The sequence below is a fragment of the Arvicanthis niloticus genome, chromosome 5, assembly GCF_011762505.2.
Source record: "Arvicanthis niloticus isolate mArvNil1 chromosome 5, mArvNil1.pat.X, whole genome shotgun sequence".
Taxonomy (NCBI): domain Eukaryota; kingdom Metazoa; phylum Chordata; class Mammalia; order Rodentia; family Muridae; genus Arvicanthis; species Arvicanthis niloticus.
Genome location: NC_047662.1, coordinates 49,321,667 through 49,345,845, shown reverse-complemented (window position 1 = coordinate 49,345,845; position 24,179 = coordinate 49,321,667). Strand labels below are relative to the sequence as shown.

Genomic DNA, 24,179 nt, shown 5'->3' with positions numbered 1-24,179 from the left:
TCTCTATAAAAGTAAATCAGAGGACAAAGTCTATGTTGGAGTGTTTGGATAATTTCTTTGTCAATGCAATTCATCAAATCTGTTTATCCTTGGGTAGTCTCTTTAGATATGGACAAAATGCAGCAACATTCTTAACCAAAACAATATTTAGAATTCAAATCACCCTCAGCACCAATGTGTTTCATACTTCTACAGAATGGTCCATGAAGTCCCAATTAAAGCACTTTATTGCTTTCCACATACAAAGTCCCCATTTCCACAATTTTCCAATTAAAAACATGGTCAGGCTATCACAAAAATGTCCCATTGCCTGGCACCAAGTTCTGTCTTGGTTCAGGTTTTGTTGCTGTGAAGAGACATCATAACCAAGGCAACTTTTATAAAGGAAATTTAATTTGGGCTGGCTTATGTGTTTTGAGATTCAGTCCATTATCATCATGGTTGGAATGGTGGCAGTGTCCAGGCAGGCATGGTGCTGGAGGAATTAAATGTTCTACATCTTGATTTGCAGCCAACAGAAGAGGACTACTATTTTCAGGAAGCTAGGAGGAGGTTCTCAAAGCCCAGCTCTACAGTCACTTACTCTCTCCAGCAAGGTCACACCCTTTTCAAAGCCAAACCTCTTAATAGTGTTATTCCTTGGGCTAAGCATATTCAATCCACTATAGATTGCATCTGAACCACTCGTTACACCTCCGGACACTTCTAGTTGCTCCATAGACCACATTCCATCTATGGTGGGTTCTAGGAGTCCCTCCATAAACCACACAAACAACCATCTCTCAGAGCAGGGTGGTTTATTGAACACACATCTTAACTGTTCAATTAGAGCCATAACTCAGAATTCATGGGCTGAGGTTATGACCTCAGACATTTTTCTATGTCAGCTTATAAAGGATAAAACTGCAAAAACCACAATTAACTTATATGCAAGTGCTACCTGGTGGTTGATGCTAACTCAAGCCATTTCAGACATAGAAGGTCCAACTGACATTTGATTTGGTGGGTCCTATATGAAGCTCATTAAGATTAACAAAACTCATAACACAGAGAATATAACAGGGTATGTGGTCATCATGACCCTGCCCTGAACCAAGTTATTTTTCTGTGTCAATGACCATAAAGCATATTACAGTAACAATAAGAAACATCTGGCAGGCTTGGATCAAAATAATTACAGCTATGCTAGGCTAGGCTGCAGACCACAACAATCAGTATGGATCTTAATAGCCTTTGCAATTGTTATATTTGTGAGTGTTTAATTGTTGCCCGTGCTTTTATTATATGTCTCTCAATGCATATCATGTCTTTTGTCCTTCCTGTGGTCCTAAACTACCATGTTAGTTACTTTTATTATGTTTTATTTTGATGTAATTCCCTTTCTTCTTTCTTTCTTTTCTTCATTTTTCCTTCCTTCTCTCCTTCCTTTTTCCCTTTCTACCTTTTTTCCTTTGATTCTTTCTCTCTTTCTTTTTGAGACATTGTTCCACTATACTTACATCTGGCTGGCTTGGAACTCACTCTATAAAAGGAGGTTGCAATGGCTGGAATCCAACTGACAGATATTCACCTGCCGCTGCCTTCTGAATGCTGAGATTAAAGGCACACCAGGCAGGTATGTGCATTTTACAAACATTAAACTCATGGTTTTATTTTGTCCTAAGTGTTTCTTGTTGGATTTCTGAAGTGCTTTGTCTTCTTCTTTCTTCTCTCTGGGATAACATCTCTTTTTCATAAGGAAGCTAATAGTAATTTTTACAGTGTGGTTCAACAATAATGAATTCTTTTAGATTTTTCCTGAGAATATCCTTATTTGGCCTTCCATTTGAAATATATTTAACAATGTAATGGGCAACTACTTATTTTGCACATATGTAGGGTCCACTGTGACTGTCAAATATATATGTTTAAAAAATCTTGGTCAGATCTCAATGACTGGCAGAGCCATTGCTTTAAACATTTAATGTTTGTGTTAGGATATTCAAAATGTTCCCTGATAACTGTTTTGAAATAAGTAATTAGTGATAAGCAGACATGGTTATCATAGCATAGATAAAACAGTAGCTTTTTTTATCCAGTTCATGAAGATCTTTAAATGGATAGTGTATGATTTGCAACTCCACTTAAAATGTGAGAAAGCAGATAGACATCAGAGTCTGAGCTTCAACAGACAGGTCTGTGTTTATTAGAGTACATAATTAGGGTAATCTTTTCTACCACAGGATAGTGAGGGGTTTGCCAGAAAATAAAGCTGGCTATGACCCTGTATTGTGGCAGAGTGAAGGGTTTGGGAATAAAGAAATTGTTACAGGTGCATCACGGGATGTGTTTCTCTCCTGCAGCCTTTTCTCTCTGAAATAGTTTCCCCAAGGTAATACAGACTGTATTGGGAGACAAGCTGTCCTAAGAGACACTTTCTGGGTTGACTAATAACTATTGTCATCACTAATTTTTTACTATTCTTAGCTTAAAACTGAAAAATGCTGTCATTCCAAATCCTAATAAGCACAGAGATACTGGAAGCAAGAGCCTTCACAGAAGTTGGAAACGTAGCATCAAAAGATGAGTGGAAAAGGGCCATCATCTCTTCAGTGCCTTGAACTGAGGAGAATACTGTCTCAGATTAGTTTCAGGTCTGCAGAAGAGGGAGCTCTCTGGTCATTTAATTGGAGTGGAATTTGAACTGAATCAGCTGCAATGGGTTATGAGATTGCCATCATGTGTTCCAGAAGAGACTTTTGAAAATTCATCACTAGGGAGTGATAAGCAGATGACTTGGTTATAGAGTAAAACCAAGGAACTGCCAAGAATGGTGGGGGGAGGCAGAGCAGTAAAGCCGGGAAGGCCACTGAGAGGAAGTAAGTGTTGAGTTCTTCGGATGTGAGAGTGCCTAGTTCCAATGCCAGGAATGCTGCAGCAAAGTGATCTAGCAGAGGCAACAGGGAAGTAGAGTATCAGAGCAAGAGAACAGCAGAAGCCAGGACTAATATAAATGTTTCTATTTGGCCTGGGGTGAAAGGGATGAAAGTGTCTTGTAGCCAGAGTCTTCCCACAGCCTCTTAAAGGTCTTTTTTCAGTTGTATCAGAAACAAAGGGAGCTGTTATAGGATGACAGCCATTGGATGAGCTTCTGTGGCACATTTTGTTTGGGTAGCAGGTACAATTCAGTAAGTAAAACTGTTCTCTTCCTCTGATCCTCTGTACTTTCCTGTTGCTTGTGCTAGCTCACTTTATGGCAGCACTGTTGGCATTGGGACTAGACACTGTCACTCCAAATCATCTCTACACTTACTTCCTCTCACTTGCCTTTAAACACAGGATAAAAACAGAACTATGGAGAGAGTAAGAAGGAAAAAAATGATCAAGAGGAGGAACCAGGAAAGAGGTTGGGCCTAGAAGCTCTCGTAGGAAAAGGCTTGTGGTTCAATTTTTATCTGGTTTCTGTGTCTTTAGGCACCATCGCAAACTAGTTAGAATTTATTGGTGTGGGAGCAGCTTTGTTTATGGTGGAAGACACAAATACCATTCTTCACAGTATTCAGACCTTGTCTTAGAGTACTGTATCAGCCAAATTTAAAACCATTCTAAGGCTTACCTCAAAGATAGAACATTTCTTGTATGTAACAAAGATTTTCTTTGTTTTCTTTCCCTTTTTAATTTCAGTTTCTGTTAAAAAATTTTTGGGACAGATTTCCATGTTACATAGACAAATGTATTAGTCAGGATTCTTTAGAAGAACAGAACTTATAGCAAGAATATATAAATGGGGGTTTACTAGCATATCTTACAGGCTGTGGTCTAGTTAATCGAACAATGGCTGCCTGTGAGTGGAAGGTGCAAGATCTCAGTAGTTGTTCAGTCCATGAACTTGTTGTCTCAGCTGATCTTCTATATGCAGGGATCTCTGGGAAGTAGACTCTATTAACAGTGAAGTAATGGACTTGCAATGTAACAATTCCATTTTGCAATGGAGCAAAAGTAGGCAGACACAGATATAGTGAACTTTCTTCCTCCATGTCATTTATACATTGTGCCAGAAGAAAGTATGGCCAGTAGAAGGTGTGTCTTCACAACTCTAAAATCCAGATTAAACCAAGTTTCCATTTTAAATGCTTTAATTAAGAAAATGATACTGGAGAGATGACTAGGCTTACTGGGCATGCTTTTGTGCCTGCCTCCCTTTGTGCCTCCCTAGCCTGCTCACCCTGGCCTGCACAGCCTGTCATGCCACCCAAATCTCTGTGAAGAGCCATGGCCTCAAAATCCCTGCCACCCTCAACCTCAGGTGGACAACCCTGCACAGGAGAGTGGTCCCCAAGAGCTGCCCCTGGCCATGCTTGAGTTTGAAGAAATTAAAAACCTGAATTCATTGCATTATGTCAGAAGTTAAAGGTACCTGATCTTGTCAGAGAAAGAACTTTTATAACTTGGGAGAAAGTTTCATCTGTGGATGGAATTCTGAGGCATCAGTCTGTGATAACTTGCTCCATTACTTCCAGCTGAGGCAAGACCAAACATGGCTCAGAGTGTCCAGTAGAGCACAACTGCACCTCTTATGCAGACTAAGATGTAGGAAAAGTGAAAGAAAAGGGCCAGGGGAAAGCAACATACCCTTGAGTGGAGTGCCTCCAATGACAGTCTCCCCCAGCTAGATGCAACTACAGCAGTTTCCATCACTTCTTGATGGATCATTGAGTTATGATCCCATTGATAGATTGTCCTTGTTATACAGTGACCTACCAAAAACTGCTTCTGAGTATTGCTACATTGAGGACCAAGTCTTCAACCTTTTGGGAACAATTCAATCAAAAATATAGTGCCTTGTTAATTTTAAATTCATTTTATTGAATTTATTGATCTTCTTGATTATTTAGGTCTCTTATTTTTAACTAGAATTTTATGGTTTTCCTCACGTTGATTTTGTATAGACTTTATTAACTTTATGTGTATTTATTTCATTTTAGATGCTCTGTAACTATATATATATATATATATATATATATATATATATATATATTCATTCTCTATCTCTATTCCTTTTTCCTTTTTTAAAGGCAGGGTCTCACTATGTATTCCTGGCTGGTCTGGAGCTCACTATGTAGGGCCAGGGTGGATGCAAACTCACAAAAATCAAGAGTTAAAGGCAAATGCACCATATCCTGCTTAATTGTATTTTTGAAAAATTGCAGTCTATTTTTTGAGATACAACAAACAATTGGATTCTGTGCCCTAAACTTGTCTTCTGTATCCTCATTATATCATTTATTTGAACTCATAGTCTACATTGAGTTGTTTGGGATTTCTATAGAAATGATTGAATAATTTTAAACAAAGGCATTTTTGTTTCTTTTCAGTTCAAACAACTTTTATTTATTCTTTTTTGTTTTATTGCATTATTCTGGAAATCTGTATGATGTCAGTTTTTGGTAATGGATAATGCTGATACCATGTTTCTACCCTCTCAGCAATAAATATGATATTAGCTATAGGGAAAAAAGGAAAAAGATACCAGGTGTGTGAAAGGCCCAGACCTTTCATCTTAGCAATTAGGAATTAGGGTCAGGTGAATCCTTTATGAGTTCAAACCAGCCTTTTGTACTGAGTAAGTTCCACATGAATTGACTCTGTCTAAATCAAAACAGCAGCAGCAACAACAATAACAATATCAAAATTAAACAAAACATGTCCCCTTCCAGAAAAAGAATAATAAAGAGAAAAAACCCCTCAAACTTAATATTATTCACAGATATGTCCAGCAAATTGGCTTCTAATTAATTGTAGATGTATTTCAATGGACAACCAAGAATAACTTTCACATTAAGTAACTAGGACAATCTTGCAACTCTCTGGTCCTCTGCCTCTCCCTCTACTTCAGGTATGCACTCCTGTGTCCAGTATAGTGTGGTTCTGATATTTAACCCATGCCTCTGCAATGTTAGATGAACACTGTAGCAAGTAAGGTACATCCTACAACTTTTGTAGGAGAAAGAATAGCTTGGAATGCTGCTATATAAAAATGCATGGATTTATATTGAGTATATTACCCTCCCACTTGTGTAAAAATTGATCTGTCCTGAAGAAACTGACTTTGAAGCCTCATCATCCTTAGATACAATAACTTACTTTGTTTTCTCTTTGGGATCAAAATTTAATTACATATCATCTTTGTTTACCAAGTTATAAACCTTCCCCAAAACCCTGCAATGCTCTCCAAGTTTATTGCCTCTTTTTAGCTAATTATTATTGCAAGCATACTTTTACATATATATAGTCTTGAATATAGTCTATTAAGTCTGTATGAAGCTACTCATATCATGTTTGCCTGAATATGGCCCCCACAGACTCATAGGGGTGGAATTATTGAAGACATGACCTTTTTGGAATAGGTGTGGCCCTGTTGCATGAATAGTATGACTTCAGAGTGGGCTTTGCCATTTCTGAAACTCAAGTCAGACCTAGTGGCTAACTCTCTATTTAAGCTGCCTGTGGATCTAGATGTAGAAATCTCAGCTCTGTCTTCAATACCATGTCTGCCTGCATGCCACCATGATTTCTGCCATGGCAACAATGGACTAAACCTCTGAAACTGTAAGGCAGCCTCAATGAATTGTTTCCCTTTATAAGAGTTGCCTTGATCCTGGTGTTTCTTCACATCAATAAAACTCCAACTAAGAGATACATGTGTGTTTTTAGGGGTGACAATTTAGGAGATTCTACAAGCACTTGTGTAGTAAACAAGCATAATCCCTAACAACACTCTACAAACATCTGCCCTTATACCCACTGATGATTAGAGTCTTTATCCAACATAAAGGAAACTTCTCTTTTCAAGAGGCAAAACTCCCCACAGAAAACGACAGACAATAAAGTTGCAGAATTATGGACATCAATATCAAAGGGTACATCTGCAAAATACACAGGGAACATTACTGAAGATGTGGAAAGAGGACTGTAAGCTCTAGAGAACCAGTGAATGTGCTGTGAGATTGCATCTACTAGTAGTGTGAAAAGCTATAGGCAAAGCTTGAAATACACAGTTGAACTTATAGGAGCTGAACAAGCATGACACCAGTGAACATGGCAAACTAGACAGAGACAATGCCTTAGGGTCTCAGCCCTACATAAAGAACTGTAGAAAACTGAAAAGCAAGAAAGAGAAGAGTTGGCTTTCCCTAGGGAAGGCAACCTATTGGTTGTCCGATGCTAAAGTGTATTTTTTAACGGTGAATATTTATTGTAGGTGTATTTATTTTAATGTAAGCGTATGTTTCACCAGCATGCACTTATGTGCATCATATAGGTGTTCAGAAATGAGCATAGGACCCAATGGAAGAAGAGTTACAGATAGCTAGGTGAATGGGAGTCTTCAGGTTGGTACCAGAAAAGATCCTAAGTTGTTTAAAAGTGTAGAAATTGCTTATCTGCTGGGCCATCTCTTTTCAATCTAAGGAACCCTATTTGAGGTAGGGTACCAACTAAAAACCCGGTACTCATTTGGCTGGAAGTAGAGGGTGAGTTTACTTTATATGCTGGTATCTTCTGGATAACACAGCCTAAAACACAATATATCTCTCTGTGTGTGCTCTGAACTGCTGAGGCAGAGGTCCAAATCTGAGGAAACAGAGTCTTGACTTGAAGCTGAACTGAGAGGTAATGATCCAGAAGATGAAGAATGAAACTCGTCCATAGGGGACTTGCTGAACTAACTACATTGTCTTAAAGAACACTGGCATGGCATGGTGTTGGTTTAGTATTTAAAATGGACTCCGTTTAAGCTGACTATTTAAGCTGCAGGGGCTTTGCCTAGCTCAGCTGCTATGTTCTGTGGCCAGAGGCCACATGCGCGCTGCAGCTAGAAACAGCCAGGCAGAAACACCAGCCCTGCCACACCCGAGATGCTAGCATGTGAGATGCCTCTGCCAATCTTCCATGCTGTCTCTGCAAGGCTGGGCATTGCCAAGATCATCCCACACTCCATGCAGGCCCAGTAAGAAAATGAGACTCCAAGGTGTAAATATTAACCAACGGCTTTATATATTTAGTAATGCTCAATAACAATATGCCCATACAAAGAGAGTTGTTTCCCAATTAGCTAACCTAAAAAAATGTTGCTACCCACAACTGCTCTCCATACCTGAACGGCTCTCCATTGCCCCTAATCTGTGCTCTCCCTAGCTCCTCCTCCTTCTCTCCTCATCCTCTCCTCTTCCTTCTCCTTAATCCTCTCACCTTAGCTTGTTCTACAGCATGGAGAGTAGGAATCCCAGATATGCCTGAAGCATGACAGGCCTGCTTATCCCATCTCTACATTTCTGTGAATGAACTGATCAGTAGAGGGTTCAGCCTCTAGGGGATTGGAGACAGTATGCATTCTACTTGTGCTGAAGAAGGTGTGCTGTGGGACCACACTTTCCCTGATAAAACTATGCAATATTTTGGTAGAGCATGATACCCCATGGTCATAGGGAATCCTATGATAGCCCATCTCTGTTAGCACTGATGGAATGTGGGTACTAACAACAACCCCATATCCTGTTTCTAGAATGTGTTTACTTTCATAGTCTTGTGTAGAAATGCATCTGTGCTCACAATCACGTCCCATCCCAAGGATGGTTCAGTACAGAGAGTGGTTTTTAAGAGCCCTTTACATTCAATTCGACAGTTCTGTGCACATAACAAACCAAGGAGACAACAATGGGAAGTAAAGAGAAGAAGATAATGCCATAATTGAATTTAATGAATTTTGCCACCAACAAGGCTCAGATGATAATTTCCTTGACCATACATCAGGGAGTCATAGAATAGCACAAACATAAAACTGGGCTCAATGACATGAGTAGCACACAAGAGGAGACCAGTCAGTTCATAGATTGGCTTTATATTTCCAAAATAGGGAAGCCAGTGTGGATCCTGTCCTGATGTAGGCATATTTAGACATGCAGAACTGTCTTTCTGATTCCACAAGACACTCATTTGTACTATCCTATTGTCCTTCATATCAAGTCACCCGAGGTCTCAATCCACTGAACACAATTTTGATTTCATTATAGCTAAAGCCATGAATTCAGGGACTCTGGGGTGAATGTACTTCTTCAGATTTCATTTCTCAGCATGCAGAATAAATCTTCTATTTCCTGCCAACAAAGGCAAAGTCTAATCTCCATGTCATAGACACAATATTTCCAACAACGAGGGCAGGTGGCTGTAGCAAACATGATTGTCTTGGGCTGCCTTTTGGCCATGAGTATTTGCACCAGCTGAGGACACAGTTGAGAAAAAATGTCCACCACAACATAACCCAGGGGATTATAGCACTCTTTTGGGGCAGGGTACACCTCTACAGTCAAGTTGCTCAGATTGGCCATGCATTGCAGAAGATCCTTCAGTACAGGACTGGAGAAGTCGTTATCATAGAAAATGATACTGTTGAGCTGTGAGCACTGGCTCAGGGCTGGCAAGAGGACTTTGAGCTGAGAGTCCTTCATCCTGCAGTGCTCTAACTGTAGACTCTGCAGAGTTTCAGATACATTCTCTAGGAGAATTCGGAGACTCTTGAAACATGACTTGGAAAACACTACAGTATTAAAGTGCAGTTGTTTCAGTTGATAGAGGCTCTGACATTTTGACATGTGTTTCAGGTCTGATGTTGACAGTTGGCAGAAAGACATAGAAAAGGACTCCAAGGGGGTCTTCAGGCATCTAGAGTAAGAACAAGAAATAGGTTCTGACTCATGTTGCTGGAGGACAGTAGTAAGATTGACAGAGAAGCCACATATGTATAGTCAAATCTGTGCTTCTGTTTAATGTCCACCCCAGGGACACAGCATATTGGTGTCTGCACATAGTATTGCCTATTGAGGCATACTACAATCATGGGGGATTGGCTCAGACCACAGGTCTGCAACTCTCCATACTCACTCTGTCAAAGAACTAGAGCTTGCCTCATCATACCAGAAGAACATACCTAGAAAGAACTAGCACGGGAAGGTTCTGTGTCCTGCAGAGTTTATTTTTGTCCCTGCTATCTCCACAAATCCCATCCTTGATTTCAGTGTTCTACCCTTGACTCTAATGACCCCCATCCCAGTGTCACAATCTTCTTATCTACTTAGTCCCAACTTGTGTTCAAAGCATCCTTCCATTTAGGGAGAATTAGAGGCTGACTGACTCCAATAAAAATACAAACTGGTTCCTGTACATGTATATCTTTGTAGAGGGCAAGTGTGGAGCCTCTCTAGCTCAGGGCTCTCTGCCCTGTCCTGTTTTCTTCCATTAACTTTGCCTGGATCCCAAAGAGGAATATGCAAAGCACACTTACTGCATCTGACTCACACAATGAACCTGTTTGCAAGGCTGCTATCTCAATATCCCCTACTCCAGCACAGACTCAGCTAAAGGAGTAGGAATGAACCAAGTGAGTTCAGTTAAGAAAGAAACAGTTCACACTTTGATACTGTAATGAGTCTGTCATTGTAACACCCTTCATGAATGCCACACTTCAGGTGCTCAGTATGCTTCAAGTAAAAGGAAAGATTTTCTGCCAGAACAGAAAAAGCTCACCATCCTTCCTTACCTGAACAAAGTTTTCATGTTGTCATAGGAAAAGTAGGCACCATTCAAATAGAGACTCTGGAGATGGTTGAGTTTGGAGAACTGAGAAAAGAACTTTGCAGAACACTTCTTTACATCTGTCACTGTATCCAAAACATCATGTTGGAAGTCGATTTGATGTAGCTTGAATTTGATAATATTTCTCATCTCACCAAGGAAATGTGGAAAGAAACTTAGGAAAGACAGGACTTCATGTGTGCATATTTCCAATTCCTCAATATAGATTGGCTGGAAAATGTTCAAGACCTCCTCGATAATCTCTAGAGGGAAGAGACAAATCTTCATCTTCAAACAGATTAGCTGCAAAGAGTCTCTGCACTTCTGGGCCCACTGGAGTAAACATTTTTGGTCTTCTTCCAAAGAGAAAAAGAGGCTCAGGTTTGTCACCACCTGCAATTGCTTCGTCATTGCATAAGTAGGAAGACTTTCTGGGCCTTGCTTCTTCTTTAAAGCATCTGGTGAGCACACTTCATCTCTTACAGCCCATGCATCCCAGAATTCCTCATGCACATCTCTCAAGTCCAACATTTGTAGCTTCCTCTTTCTGTGATGGAAAAAGTTAAAGTTTCATAATTTAAATCAGGAACCAATATGGAGTCAGCTTGAATCCCACTTGTCTAATGTCAACTCCAACATAACACTTCAGTCAAGGCAGTCAAGGACACTACATGATCTGCATCTGTACCTGGAGCCTCCCAGCCCAGAGAGGGCAGTGGTAGGGGCACAGATTAGGACTCTGGTGTTGGCTTTAAAGTCTGAGGGTCTCAGGGCGTTCTGGCTCTCTGACTTGTACTTGGTGATGACTTGGACTAGGTGATGATAATTTCTCAAAAGGTCTAAAAACTTCTGAGGGTAAAAGACTGCAGGCTTAAGTGATTAACACCTGAAGCCTAACAGCAGAGGATTATGCAATGTGGCCTTTGTTCTATCTCAGCAGGAACTGCTGGTCTCTAAGTTATGCCTACTAGTATGAGGTCAGAGAAAGAAATAGACACTTAGATAAGTTACTATAGAGTTTATTAGTAAGTGTAAAAAGTTTCCTATGAGAGCTATCTAAGGGGAAAAGCAGAAAGATCCTAACTGGGGAAAAGGAAAAAATTCTAATTAGGAAAAAATTCTAAGGGAAAAAATTCTAGGCAGGGGAAAGGAAAAGAAAGGGACAAATGACAATGACAATGATGACAACTAGGACGAATACTACTACTTTCTTTGTCTTTGTCTTCAGTACTTATACATATTTCAGAGTACATGATTACATGTTTCAATAAGTGATCTTTGGTTAATTGCTTTACAACCACTTGGAATGTGCTCTGAGTAGGAGAAAGTCTGATTCCTATCTAAAAGCAATTAACTGATAACATGTGGGAGACTGGCAGAGTTCTCATTGCAGTTTTGACTATCAGAAAGAGACCTAATCGCAGACCCACTACAAAAGAGCTTAATAACAATCATTGATATAATTTGAGGAATTCTTATAGGATCATCAATAAGACTTAAGTTATTTATTTGTCTATATAACATCAACACAAGACAGTACATCTTTATGGATCTGCAGATATCTGCTCCAAAGGGTGTGCTATTGTTTAGTGATTGTTAGATATGTCTAATATTAATAATATGAAAAGCATATTAATTACAGAAATCTTTCCTAAAATAAGTCCCTTACAGCCTTGCTGAATAAGGGCTCACTTGTCGCAGATGATATAATAATCCAAGGCAAGCCATTTCAGGATGATCACATGTTAATTATTAGCTTGTCTTATTATGGCTCCTGACACATCTGGACACATGACCCAGCTCACTCCATTCACTTGCTCTTAACTTGTATCTCTTTCAATTCTAGTGTCTGTAGGAAAGCCAGGGAAAGGCTCATCCTACTAGGGCTACTAGTACTCTGAGCTGTCCACTATGAATGTCATTTAGATCAGCTTTCAACTTGAATAGTATTTCCACAAATACCCATGTCAATGACATCATTATTCTCTGTCCTGTTTGATCACAGTCTTTCTGTCCTCATGTGTGTTTTACCACTAACCCTATTCCCCTTTAGCCATTTGGTCCTTGCCTACCTAGGACGATCATTCTGGGTCATCAGTAGATCTATGCCATCCAGCACCGCTTGCATCATCTCCACATCAGCAGTTTTCAGTAATGGTCCCACAGGGAGATAGGAAAAGGGCCAGGCTGCCACAGCTGCCTTCAACATCTCTGTGTGTCTGCTATTGAATGCCTCTAGGAAGAGTGGTGGGAAGAGCATAGTAGGCAGGTATTCCAGATCAGAGAAGTCTATGGCATCATTCCTCAGCAGCGCCTCCAGTGCCAGCTGCTCCAGTGTGGGAGGGTTGTAGGTGCTCATCCTAATAGATACCCAGTCAGAAGGAACCTGGAGAAAGATTTAGGGGACATAATTTCAGGCTACATTTTGGAAATCCCTATTTCTCATACATTGCAGGAATCAGAAGGCCAGAGCCCATGTTCTGGCAATAATGGAGACCCCAGTCTTCACAGTTATCCAATCTCAAGGTCTCCAAGCCTTCTTCATCACTCTCAGAAAGTAGACTCCTTTGTAAACAACCAAGTAGAAAAAAATTAACCATTTTCACATATGATACCAATCCCTGTTCCTCTAAATTGCATGCCTAGTCAGAAGGGTTATTCAGGAGCATACAATCTGACCAGAGTTTTGTTTCAGGGAAAAGATACTGAACAAGATTTCAAGCCTTTTAAGAAAATATAGAGCCAATGTCATAGACCCAACCCAGCCTAATTGTCCTTTCAACAGATTGATCTCTCCTGGGAAGGGCTAAGAAGGACCTGTGAGATCCCTGTCTGTGAGTACTATGCAACCATTTAGAGACAAACACAAGCAAGCTGGGCTTATGCTAATTTGGTTAATGAGGTAAAAGGTTTGTCAACTCATGGCCACCTGCATACACAACCATACCACATCTGAAATGCCAAACATAAGTCAAATTCACAACTTTCCCCAGAGCATTTGGAAAGCCATGCTACTGAATGAGAGCACCTGCCCATGTGAGTCTTAGGGGAGAAGCCAAGTGTACATAGGCTACAGGGAGAAGAGTTTCTCATTACAATTTGGAGTCCAGAGGAATAAAGAGATGAGACAATATATCCATCAGCAATTCTAAATCCATCCTGCATCATGATCATTTGTGCCCAGAGTTGAGAACTGCTCTGCCCCACGTTTGGGGGCCCAAGTGTCTCTGACCATTCTGTCAGTGTTGGAACCTGCTCTGCCAAAATCCTTGGGGGCTCAATTGTCCTGCATTGTCCCAAGCAGCTCCCTTGGGTCGGGGTTCAGCAAGAGAGAGAGTGAGGAGGGATACGAGGAATGGAGACCATACAGAGTGTGAGTCAATCCCGTTTATTCTTCAGTCTCTCTTCTTAGTCTAAGTCCCAAGTCTTGAATTCCTAGTCCCTAATTCCTACTCCCTAGTGCCTCCAAGTTCCAAGTTTCTTCTTCCAAGTGCTAAGTGCCTAATGTCTAATTCCAAGTTCTTCCACCAAGTGCCAAGTGCCTAATACCTAATAATCTTCCAAGTGCCTAATTCCTACTCCAAGTTGTTCTCTCTGAAGTGTCTGATTCTCTGTTCTCCAAATTGTTCTGATTCTCTGATACTCTCTTCTGTCTGCCTCTCACCTTTTATATGTCTCACTTCTAAGCCATGCCTCTAAGTCATGCCTTTAATCATGCCCTTAGGTCTTATCTTTAAATCTGATCTCTAAGTCACACACCTTTAAGTCTCACACACCCAAGGGAAATCCTGGGTATCTAAAGCAAGATGTTATCAGAGTGTGCTCAGCTGTTGTAGGCTAATGCAATCAAGTCTCTTATCAGGGGATATGGCTCAAGATGGCTACAATGGATGATAGCCACCTTCTGTCAGCTCCTCACAGGCCAGGACATTAATTCTAGTTTCCAGTTGTGGCAACTGTATATTTTAACTCATACATGCATACATATCTTATACAATGTACTCAGAGCAGCAGCAGATTTCAGGATCCCAGAGGCATCCTGATTCCTAAGAGCTCTTTTACCTAGCTTTTCAGGATCACTGGAACACAGAGACAGCTGGATTCTGAGGAGTTCTGACAAAAGCAAGATAATTGGGAAAACAGGCTCCAGTCAGAGACAGTGAATGCAGGTAGCACTAGAGATAACCAGATCCCAAAAGACAAGCACAAGAACATAAGCAACAGAACCCCAGTTTACCTGGCATAATCAGAACCTAGTTCCCCCAGCATAACAAGTCTTGGATACACCATAACACTGGAAAACAAGATTAAGATTTAAAATCACTTCTCATGTTGATGATGGAGGACATTAAGAAGAACATAAATAACTCCCTTAAAGAAATATAGGAGAATACAGGTAAACAGATAGAAGCCCTTAGAGAGGAAACAAAACTCTCTCAAAGAATTGCAAGAAAACACAACAAAACTGGCAAGGAAGTTAAACAAAAACATTCAGAATCTAGAAATGGAAGTTCAAACAATAAAGAAATCTCAAAGTGTGACTATCCTGCAGATAGAAAACCTAGGAAAGAACTCAGGAGTCATAGACACAAGTATCATCAACAGAACACAAGAGATAGAAGAGAGAATCTCAGGTGTAGAAGATACCATAGAAAACATTGAAACAACTGTTAAAGAAAATGCAAAATGCAAAAAAATCCTAACCCAAAATACCCAGGAAATCCAGGACACAATTCGAAGACCAAACCGAAGGATAATAGGTGAAGATGAGAGTGAAGATTCCCAACTTAAAGGTCTAGTAAATATTTTCAACAAAATTACAGAATAAAACTTGCCTAACCTAAGGAAAGAGATGTTTAAGAACATACAAGAAACCTACAGAACACCAAATAGAGTAGACCAGAAAAGAAATTCCTCCTATCACATAATAATCAAAACATCAAATTCATAAAACAAAGAAAAAAATACTAAAAGCCAAGGGTAAGGGAAAAAGGACAAGTAACATAAATGCAGGTCTATAAGTATTACACCAGACTTCTCAACAGAGAGTATAAAAGCCACAAGTTCCTGGACTGATATACAAACCAGAAGAGAACAAAAATGCCAGCCCAGACTACTATACCCTGCAAAACTCTCAATCACTATAAATGTAGAAACCAAGATATTCCATGACAAAACCAAATTTACACAATATCTGTCCACAAACCCAGTCTTACAAAGGATAATTGACGAAAAACTCTAACACAAAGAGGGAGACTACAACCTAGAAAAAGCAAGAAAGTAGTCTTTCAACAAACTCCAAAGAAGATAGCTACACAAACATAATTCCACTTCTAATAACAAATAACAGGAAGCAACAATTATTTTTTCTTAATATCTTATAACATCAATAGTTTCAATTTCCCAATAAGAAGACATAGACTAACAGAATGGATCTGAAAACAGGACCAGAAATTTGCTGCATAAGGGAAGTGAACCTGTGACAAAGACCAACACTACCTCAGAGTAAAAGGCTGTAAAACAAAATTCCAAGCAAATTGTCTCAAGAAACAATCTGGAGTAGCCATTCTAATGTTGAATAAAATGGACTTTCAAATAAAAGTTATCAAAAAAGATAAGGAAGGACACTTCACACTCCTCAAAAGAAAAATCTACTAAGATGAACTCTCAATGCTGAACATCTATATAGCAAATGCTAGAGCACACACATTCATAAATGAAACCTTACTAAAGTTCAAAGAACACATTTCACCTCACACAATAATAGTGGAGGATTTCAACACCACACTCTCTGCAATAGACAGATCATGGAAACAGAAAATAAACAGAGATACAGTGAAACTAACAGAAGTTATGATCCAAGTGGATTTAACAGCTATCTATAGAACATTTCATTGTAAAATAAAAGACTGTACCTTTTTCTCAGCACCACATGGTAACTTGCCCAAAATAGACCATATAATTGATCACAAAAGAGGACTCAACAGATACAGAGAGATTGAAATAATCCCTTGCATATACTATCAGATCAACACAGACTGAAGACTGTCTTCAATAATAACAAAACAATGGAAAGCTCACATATACCTGGAAACTGAACAATGATCACCTCAATGATGACTTGATCAAGAAAGAAATAAAGAAATTAAAAATTTTTAGAATTTAATGAAAATGAAGGCTTGGACCAAAACTTATGGGACACAATAAAAGCAGTGCTAAGAGGAAAACTCATAAAGAAACTGGAGAGAGCATACACTAGCAACTTCACCTGAAAGCTCTAGAAGAAAAGGAAGCAAATGCCCCTTAGAGGAAGAGATGACAGGAAATAATCGAACTCAGCACTGAAATCAACCAAGTAGAAACAAAAGGAATTATAGGAAAAAAATCAATGAAATCCGGAGTTGTTTCTTTGAGAAAATTGACAAGATAGGTAAACCCTTAGCCAGACAAACCAGAGGGCACAGATACAGTATCCAAATTAATAAAATAAGAACTGAAAAGGGAGCCAGGACAACAGAAACTGATGAAATTAAAAAAAACCATCAGATCCTACTTAAAAAGCCTAGACTCAACAAAACTGGAAATCAGAATGAAATGGACAATTTTCTAGACAGATACAAGGTATCACAGTTAAACCAGGAGCAGATAAACAATCTTAACAGTCCCATAACCCCTAAAGAAATTGCAGGAGTCATTAAAAGTCTCCCCACCAAAAAAGCCCAGGACCAGATGTTTTTCATGCTGAATTCTATCAAACCTTCAATGATGACATAATCTCAATTCTCTTGAAACTCTTTCAAAAATTAGAATCAGAAGAAACACTACACAATTTGTTCTATGAAGCTACAATAATTTTCATGCCTGAACCACACAAAGATACAACAAAGATAGAACACTTCAGACCAATCCCTTATGAATATTGATGCAAAAATACTCAATAAAATTTTCACAGACTGAATCCAAGAACACATCAAACCAAACCAAACCAAACCAAACCAAACCAAACCAAACCAAACCAAAGCAAACAAACCAAACCAAACCAAACTAAAACAAAACAAAAACTGAAGTCTATCAGTTTTTATAAAATTATTATAAATAGGAAATGAATTCATACCTGGATGGTGATAAGGCTATCCAAGAAAGCAAGAAGCCTCCTTATGGATGTAAATTCCTTAAGTGATGTGGACACTGGCTACACGGCTCCTATTCCCAGCACGAACAGGCAGCAATTCCAAGGTTCAGAAATCTGGCAGTCAGCTTGGCTTCCTCAGACTTTTATACACCTTCTGCCCCATCCCTCCCTAAGTAATCCCACCTCCCTTCCACACCTTCTATCTCATTAGTCCATTGAATCTCCAATCACTCATTCCTGTTAAAGATCCATTTTTTTTCTGCTGTTGGTTGATTGAATCAGACCTTTTAGAGTGAAATGAATCATGGAACTAGAAGTCAGGATGGTGACTTTTGCTTGATTAACCGTTCTTGTGTGTGTATCTATATGCACTTGTTTATGTATGGATACAATTAGTTTGTGGTTTTAATGTCTGTATTTGTGTATTTATTTTAATGTGTTAATTACTGTGATCATGTACTTGAGTGTGACTTCAGTTCTAGATTATCCAAAGATTAAAAAGTGAGGTTTTGTCTCAAAACAACTAGGACAACAACAATTAAAAGCCAAACACAAAACAAACAAACAAAAATACATGAGTATGTTATAAGTGTGAAAGAGGCCTAAGAGGTTTTAGTGGAAAAGAACTTCAGTATGGGGTATAGAGACTATTTTGTACTATTTTGGTGAAAAACATATTTCTTCTTTGCTCCATCTGAAGAGTTTGCCTGTGGCTAAGTTGAAGAGACTCAGTTTAATTGAATTCACAAAGGAAGTCCCAAAAATGTCTATCATGCCTCTGGAGAGATGGCTCAGAGGTTAAGAGCACTGACTGCTTTTCCAGAGGTCCTGAGTTCATTTCCCAGCAACAACAGGGTGGCTCACAACTATCTGGCATGGGATCTGATGCCCTCTTTTGGCATATCAAAGAGAGAGCAACAGTGTACTCATGTACATAAATAAAAATAAATAAATAAATAAATAAATCCTTAAAAAAAAAAAAAGGCTAGAGTGATGGCTCAGCAGTTAAGAGCCCTGACTGCTCTTCTAGAGGTCCTGAGTTTAATTCCCAGCAACCACTTGGTGTCTCACAAGCATCTGGAATGGGATCTGATGGCCTTTTCTGGTGTGTCTGAAGACATCTATAGTGTACTCATATAAATAAAATAAAACTTTTAAAAAAGAAATGTAGGTCATAGTCTTTGTTCTCTGGTTAAGTCTTATGAAGCATGTTTTGAATAAGCAAGCTTAGAAAGAAAAAGTATAAATTATAAAATTTGGGTATTAAATGGGCCTCAGGAAGTCAAATGGAGCTGTAACATGTGTTTAAGAATATTTAATTGAATTAAGGCAGTGGTAACCTTGGGGCAAGATTTTTACCAACAAAATTTGATCCAGGGATTGTGTTACACACCTTTAATCCCAGGAGATAAAGCCAAGCAGATCTCTGAGTTCAAGGCCAGCCTGAGACAGAGCAAGATCTGGGTCAAGAAAAGATTTAAATCCAGGAATGGTCGTACACACCTTTAATCCCCAGAGACTAGTCTGGAGATCTGTGAGTTCAAGGTCAATCTACAGAGCAAGATCTAGGACAGTCAACTTAGGAGGCAATGAAACAGCTGGAAATGCCAAAGCCAGTAATAAAATGATATAACAAATTCCAGCTTCTGTAAGAAGCAGAACTTGGCAGGTTTGGCCATTTCGCTCTGGCTTTACAGTCAAGAGGAGAAGGAGACTACCAGAACAATTAAAGCTAGTTAGCTAGAGCTAAAGAATTAGTGGTGATGAAGACCTAGGTAATGTGTACAAGGCACCCAATTAATATTGGTTTTGAAAGCCTGAAGGAGCCATAAGGAAAAGATGAGGCTTGGCCCCATGAGAGGCCTTGGAAGGTCATTGGTGAAGGTGCATCTTTAGCTTTTATTGATGTTCTGAGACTGAAGGGATTATGTAAAGAATTTGAGGCTTAGCACTATGAAGAGACCATATAAGAGGCTATTGGTGAAGCCTAATTTCAGGGGAAGACCCCAGTGTATTGGAGATGTCAGTACTGTGAGATGATCACTAAGAAGAGCAGCAGCAGTAGAGTGGATCAATAAGTCTTCCTCCTCCTCCTCCTCCTCCTCCTCCTCCTCCTCCTCCTCCTCCTCCTCCTCCTCCTCCTCTCCTCCTCCTTCCTCCTCCTCCTCCTCCTCCTCCTCCTCCTCCTCTTCTTCTTCTTCTTCTTCTTCTTCTTCTTCTTCTTCTTCTTCTTCTTCTTCTTCTTCTTCTTCTTCTTCTTCTTCTTCCTTTCCTCCTCCTCCTTCCCCTCCCCTCCTTCTGCTCCTCCTTCCTCCTCGTCCTCCTCCTCCTCCTCCTCCTCCTCCTCCTCCTCCTCCTCCTCCTCCTTTTATTTCTATTCTGTAGCAAGAATTGACTAGTTCTGGGTGTGTTTGATAGGAGACCTTTAATCCCATCACAGAACAGGCAGAGATAGGTGGATCTCTTTGAATTCGAAGTCACCCTGGTCTACAGAGCAAACTCCAAGATACCCAAGGATACACAGAGAAACCCTGTCTCCAAGCTCTACCACACACCAAAAAAAAAAAAAAAGACAAGAAAAGAAAAAAATAAACTTCAAGTTGACTATAGAACTGAGACTCCCTTGAGTCTGGTAGAATTCTGCTGTACATCCATCTGGGTTGGATTTCTTTAGCATCAAGAATTTTGATTACTTCATCAGTTTCCTCATGTGTTATTGTTCTTTTTACATTGATGACTTCTTTGTTTTTTGATCATTAGTATTGGTTTATTTGAGACTGGGTTTCTCTGTAGCCCTGGCTATCCTGAAACTCAGTAAGTAGACCAGGCTAGCCTTGAACTTACATGGAAATCTGTCTTGTTGTGCCTCAGGAGTGCTGGGATTAAAGGTATGTACCCCCACCATTAACAGGCTGTTGACTTCTATTTGGCTTAAATTTGTTGGTTCAGCTGAATCTCAAAATTTAAGTATTTCCTTATGTTTCCCAAAGTCATGGAGTACAGGTTTTTAAAGAAGTGATATACAGTCAACCTTAGAATATTATAACACTCTCAATTTCTCTTCTGATTGTTACAATCTTCAATACCTGTTGACCTCATATCTTGTTATTCAGGGGCTACTAGTGGTTTCCTTGGCATAGTTGGGCCAAGGTTGTGTCAATTTTCTTTATCATTCCTTTTTGTTTTGTTTTGTTTTTTGTTTTTTGTTTTTTTTTTTTTTTTTTTTCAAGACAGAGTTTCTCTGTATAGCCTTGGCTATCCTGGAACTCACTCTGTAGACCAGGCTAGCCTCGAACTCAGAAATCCGCCTCCCAAGTGCTGGGATTAAAGGTGTGCACCACCACTGCCCGGCTTCTTTATCATTCCTAAAACATACCACTTAGATTTGTTTATTTTTGGCATTGATTTATTTGTTTTCATTTTATTAATTTCACTTATTTGTTTATTTGAGTTTCAAGGCTGAGATTCTCTTTGTATCCTATGATGTCTTAAAACACATTCTGTAGACCAGGTAGGCCTCAAACTCAGCAATGCATTGTCTACTCACTACCTAACTATTCTGTATAGCACTTAAAGTTATACCTAGAGAAGTTGGACAACAAAATTAAATCAAGGGGATACAAATTGGAAAAGAAGTCAAGGTATAACTATGTGTATATGATAGGATGGTATATACATGCTACTCTAAAAAATTCTACCAGAGAACTACTACAGCTGATAAACAACTCCAGCAAAGTGGCTGGATATAAAATTAACTCAAATAAATCAGTAGCCTATTTTTATACAAATGATAAATGGGGTAAGAAAGAAATTAGGGAAATGATACACTTTGCAATAGCCAAAAATAATATAAATCACCTTGGTATAGCTCCATGCAAGCAAATCAATAACCTGTATGACAAGAACTTCAAGTTCCTGAAAAAATACAAAAATACACACACACACACACACACACACACACACACACACACATATATATATATATATATATATATATATATATAATTTTTAAATGTCAAAACTGAGAGCTACAAATTGCCCTTATCGGGTCAACATCCCAGAAAATGTTGTCTTCTCATTTTTTTTTAGTTTCAGGGATTTTTTCTTTCTTTCTATTGTTCATTCTTTCTTGATTTTTTTATAAATGCAATCATCATTCCATACCAAAGTGTTTCAGTCTTCATGAGTTTGTTTACTTAGTACTTTCAGTTTTATTGGAATGTGTTAATATAGTGCACAAGATCAGGCTTTGTGCCCAGAACTTGGTTCCAACATATTTGAATCCAAATGTTCTTGGGACCCACCCTCACAGATCAGAAAGTTCAGTGATTTTTCCTTCAAATGCAGTATCCAAAGACCTTAAACAGGTGGTCAGGATAATGGCCAACAAGGAAGTCAGGCTGCATCACTCAGCATTTCATACTCTGGAATTAAGAAATAAAGGAGAAAGAAAGAGGAAAAACACCATTTAATGTGGAGAATTTCACTAACCTGGGTTTTGAGGAGCTTCTTTTAGATAAAGTATATATTGTTTGACTTTTAACTCACTTGATCCCTTGGAATCTCCTGTTTTCCACATATTGTGTCTGCTTGACAAGACAACATTCCTGTGGACTTCACATCACAGTGCTTAGAGTAACCCTGTCCCTTCCTTGCCTAAGAACACAAGTCTGGTATCTAGTCATAACACACAATACATGAATCAAGAGGAAAGCAGACAGACTTGCAGTGCCTTATGTCCCTGAGAAGATCCAAGAAGTGAGGACAAGTCAGGCCAATTTTTTCCCAAGTTCAATACCTATGTCATCATTGCACTCTCAAGAGGTAAAGTACAACTCCAAAGTGAGCTGATTTTATTTAAGGTGTGGTGGAAAGTGTTCTGAAGAACAGCTGTGGTGCTCTCATTGTCATAGAAAATGATCTTAGAGAGCTGGATGCTCTGAGTAAAGGCAGGCAGGAAAGCACTGTACGGGGAGACTTTCATCCTACAGCCTTCCAAGTCTAGGATCTTCAGAGTGGCTGTAGTTTTCTTTGACCTGACCCGCGGGTCCTAGTAATTTGTGGGAGGAAGGAGGACAGCAACCTGAAAAAAGAATGGGTGAGAGAGAGAAAGGACTCAAGGAAGCAATTGCTTGTCAAGAGCTGTGTATTGGAAGCACCTTTTTAAAATACATTTTGCAAGGGGAGCGGTTAAGAGGGGCCAGGTGGTGGAAAAGTACAGAATCTTCTTTTCCTGTGCCCTGAAACATTGTGTGGTCTACCTGCTTTTATCGGAAGATATGGTACACTGCTTTTCCCATAAGACACAGTATGCTGCTTTGAGTCTATGAGTCTATCTGCAGCTGGCAACCTGGATCTTGTGGTTGCCAGGCAGGATGAAGCTGCAGGGGACGTTGTGCAGGTGGGAAGAGGTAAGGGGTGAGGGTAAGGGGTGAGGGTCCTGGCTTCTGACATTTCTTGAGAAGAATCTGGGGTGTCCCAGTACTTAAATGGTATATGATCACAAGACTGAGGTTCAAGAGCATTAGTTGATGGAGGTCCAGGCTCAGGGATATATGACTAAAGTCTTTCTGTGACACATGACAGTGAGTGATGGATAGGGGCTCCAAGGGGGTGTTCAAACACCTTGGAAAAGACAGATGTACTTGGAGAGTTTTGGTCACAGGATTGACACCAGTTTAGAAGAGTTACATTGTTCAAGTTCTCAGGATCTGGGACAAGTCCATCATGAGTCTGCTATTGTTTTGTCTTTGTCTTATCCTTCGTCTTAGAGAGAGTACTATGCTTTCTCTGCAAGCCATCAAGTTCTGGTACCATGTCCAGGATGGGCCCTTTGCTTCTCTTGCATATAACTCTGTTTTACTACCCTCAACTCTGCTTCCATTAAGTCCTGCCTGATTCTACTGTGTCTGGAGGAGCTGAGACAGCCTCACTCCTCTGTGGCTAAATATGAACTGTGCTGCCCTCCAAGTCTGACTGACTTTTGCTTAAGGCACTTTAAGCAGTGATGACTCTGCACTGTTCCAAGCTGGATCAGTGAGATAATCCCTGTGTACATGGGACCCCAGTTTCTCTGTTTCTACTTGTCCTGTCATTTAATCTTTGTGTACCATTAGCTGGGTTTTGCCTACCTGGGTTAAGTGTTCTGTATAATGGAAACATCCAGTGCATCCAGCACAACCTTCCAAGTCTCCATGTGTGGGGTCCCCAAGTGAGACAGTGAAAGGGCCAGTCTCCCATCATTGCCTCAACAAGATTATTCTGTCTGCCTGTGAAGGTCTCCTTGAAGTGTGGTAGGAAGACTCAGTTCTCAGGTACTCCAGAGCAGAGATGGTCAAGGTCACTTCAGTCAGGAACCACTGCCTTCCTTCCTGCAGAAGTGAGAGCTGAGCTGAGAAACTCATTCTGATAGTTTGTCAGTGTCCAGAATCTTGTGTAG

General features: G+C 39.7%; 1 protein-coding gene across 1 annotated transcript; it reads right to left on the bottom strand.

The window, feature by feature from the left end:
• Positions 1-9,092: 9,092 nt before the first annotated feature.
• On the bottom strand, positions 9,093-12,967 carry LOC117708706 (PRAME family member 12-like). Its single transcript, XM_034502586.1, has 3 exons — positions 12,681-12,967; positions 10,574-11,155; positions 9,093-9,699 (listed from the first exon to the last, which is right to left on the bottom strand). The coding sequence occupies exons 1-3, from the start codon at positions 12,965-12,967 to the stop codon at positions 9,093-9,095; spliced, it is 1,476 nt and encodes a 491-aa protein (XP_034358477.1).
• Between the last annotated feature and the right edge of the window lie 11,212 nt (positions 12,968-24,179).

Excerpts from the sequence above, each read along its gene's own strand:
- LOC117708706 (XM_034502586.1), bottom strand. The coding sequence starts at position 12,967 with ATGAGCACCTACAACCCTCCCACACTGGAGCAGCTGGCACTGGAGGCG. Across the intron at positions 11,156-12,680 it reads ACCCAGAATGATCGTCCTAG|AAAGAGGAAGCTACAAATGT; the intron begins GTAGGCAAGGAC and ends TTTCCATCACAG. Across the intron at positions 9,700-10,573 it reads AACATGAAAACTTTGTTCAG|ATGCCTGAAGACCCCCTTGG; the intron begins GTAAGGAAGGAT and ends TTCTTACTCTAG.